The 1,853-nt window shown below is 41.8% G+C and overlaps 1 protein-coding gene and 1 non-coding gene across 2 annotated transcripts; both read left to right on the top strand.

Annotated features, from left to right (window-relative positions):
* Positions 1 to 6: 6 nt before the first annotated feature.
* On the top strand, positions 7 to 1,847 carry LOC126387041 (60S ribosomal protein L4-like). The gene is made up of 3 exons (XM_050039606.1): positions 7 to 909; positions 1,373 to 1,543; positions 1,714 to 1,847. The coding sequence occupies exons 1-3, from the start codon at positions 784 to 786 to the stop codon at positions 1,726 to 1,728; spliced, it is 312 nt and encodes a 103-aa protein (XP_049895563.1). The 5' UTR covers positions 7 to 783; the 3' UTR covers positions 1,729 to 1,847.
* On the top strand, positions 1,776 to 1,847 carry LOC126387042 (small nucleolar RNA SNORD18). Its single transcript, XR_007569585.1, has one exon. It is a non-coding gene; the product is annotated as a small nucleolar RNA SNORD18 (small nucleolar RNA).
* Positions 1,848 to 1,853: the final 6 nt, after the last annotated feature.

Raw genomic sequence — 1,853 nt, 5'->3', positions numbered from 1 at the left:
CTCTCCGTAGATCAAGGCCAAGATGCTGAAACCCAAGAAGAAGCCTGGAAAGAAAGGTGCACCTGCCAAACCCAAGGCATAAAACTCTATACTTGCAGACGAGAGTTCAGTGATAAATAAATCATCTGTTTCAAATAATTGAGTCTAATCAGTCATTTTTTAAGTTTTGATTCACATAAGGTAACAAAGATTACAAAAACGTAGGAAGTGAGAATACTGCTAAATATGAACACTCACCAACTGTTTCAGGTCTGCTCTCTATGCAGGATTCTTGATCAAACTGCAATGGAGACGCAAATCTTTTTTATAATGTAATGTCTTAACACTACTACTTGACACAAGTAAAACATTCTACGTACCATTTGTTCATGAAGTCTCAAAATTCAGGGCTAAATATCCCGGGCAGCTTTGGTGGAGGCTGAAATTCAAAGGCTCTGTCAGCACTGAATGGGTCAAACTCAATGCTCAAATAGCTGGCAAAGATATTAAAACAATATACACTGGTATACAGGTATGTTTATGTTCGGATGTGGTCATATAATGGGCTCACTCACCTCATTGACTGTAATCAAGCAGCTCAAATATAGCCATTGGTGTTCTGCTGTCAGGACTGTATGCTGCGGGGAAAAATATTGATCAGCCTCTGTCATTATTCAGTTGCCTCTGGACTAATAATTATTCGAAGTCCACTTATTTGTTGTAAACAATTATAATAGACCCTTTGAAATATTGTCTGTCAGAGCTGCTTTAATCTAAAACAAAAAGCCACTGCAGAATGATGGTATGAACCAGCATCATCTCAGACTTAGCAGCAAGCAAGTGGTTGAAGACAAAGTTGAGGGCTACAAGAAGACCAAGGAGGCAGTGCTGCTGCTGAAGAAGCTTAAAGCCTGGAATGACATCAAGAAGGTAATCTTAACAGTTTCAGTTTCTCTAGTTGCTTGACTCAGTACTCCATTAGGGAACGATGTTTGAATAGAAAGTGATTATTGTCGCTTAAAGGATGTTTGATTTTGTTCCTATCTGTACTGTGTGGAGTAGCAATTGCAGCTCTTTATACACAGTCTCCACAATCCAGGAGGAGTCTTGAGCAGGTTTACTCACCTGAAGTAAAGATGGAAAGCAAATAACTATGAATGCTGCAGCACAGGTTGAGTAAAGCATGATGATGCCAAGCATCTGTTAATCTGATTCATACGTATGATATGGAGTGTAGCAGTGAGACCTCAGACTGAACTTGTTACTTTCTGTAGGATTAATTGGAACAGTTTCTCTGCCTGTGATAACTGCTCAAGTGTAGGATATTTATAGGTATTGCCAGGTTTCTTTATTTGTTATGGTGTTACGAAATAATATAAGCTTCTGTTCCTAGGTCTATGCCTGTCAGCGCGTGCGTGCTGGTAAGGGTAAGATGAGGAATCGCAGACGGATCCTGAGGCTCGCCCCTTGTGGTCATGTTGGACGCTTCTGCATCTGGACTGAGAGTGCTTTCCGTAAGCTGGATGAGCTGTATGGCACCCGGCGCAAACCTGCTTCCCTGAAGGTTGGCTACAAGTAAGTGTTTCAGGAGCAATCACACTGTTGCACATGTATAGCTGTCGATCCCATCGGTGATGAGCTTCCACTTCATGGTCCGTGTTTTTGATACTGTNAGAGTGCTTTCCGTAAGCTGGATGAGCTGTATGGCACCCGGCGCAAACCTGTTCCCTGAAGGTTGGCTACAAGTAAGTGTTTCAGGAGCAATCACACTGTTGCACATGTATAGCTGTCAATCCCATCGGTGATGAGCTTCCACTTCATGGTCCGTGTTTTTGATACGGTGTGATATTTAACGAAGTTCTGAGTTTGACCAT

This window comes from Epinephelus moara, unplaced genomic scaffold (genome assembly GCF_006386435.1).
Source record: "Epinephelus moara isolate mb unplaced genomic scaffold, YSFRI_EMoa_1.0 scaffold1603, whole genome shotgun sequence".
NCBI lineage: Eukaryota > Metazoa > Chordata > Actinopteri > Perciformes > Serranidae > Epinephelus > Epinephelus moara.
Note: the sequence above shows the minus strand (reverse complement) of the source record. Positions and strands in the feature narration are given on the sequence as shown.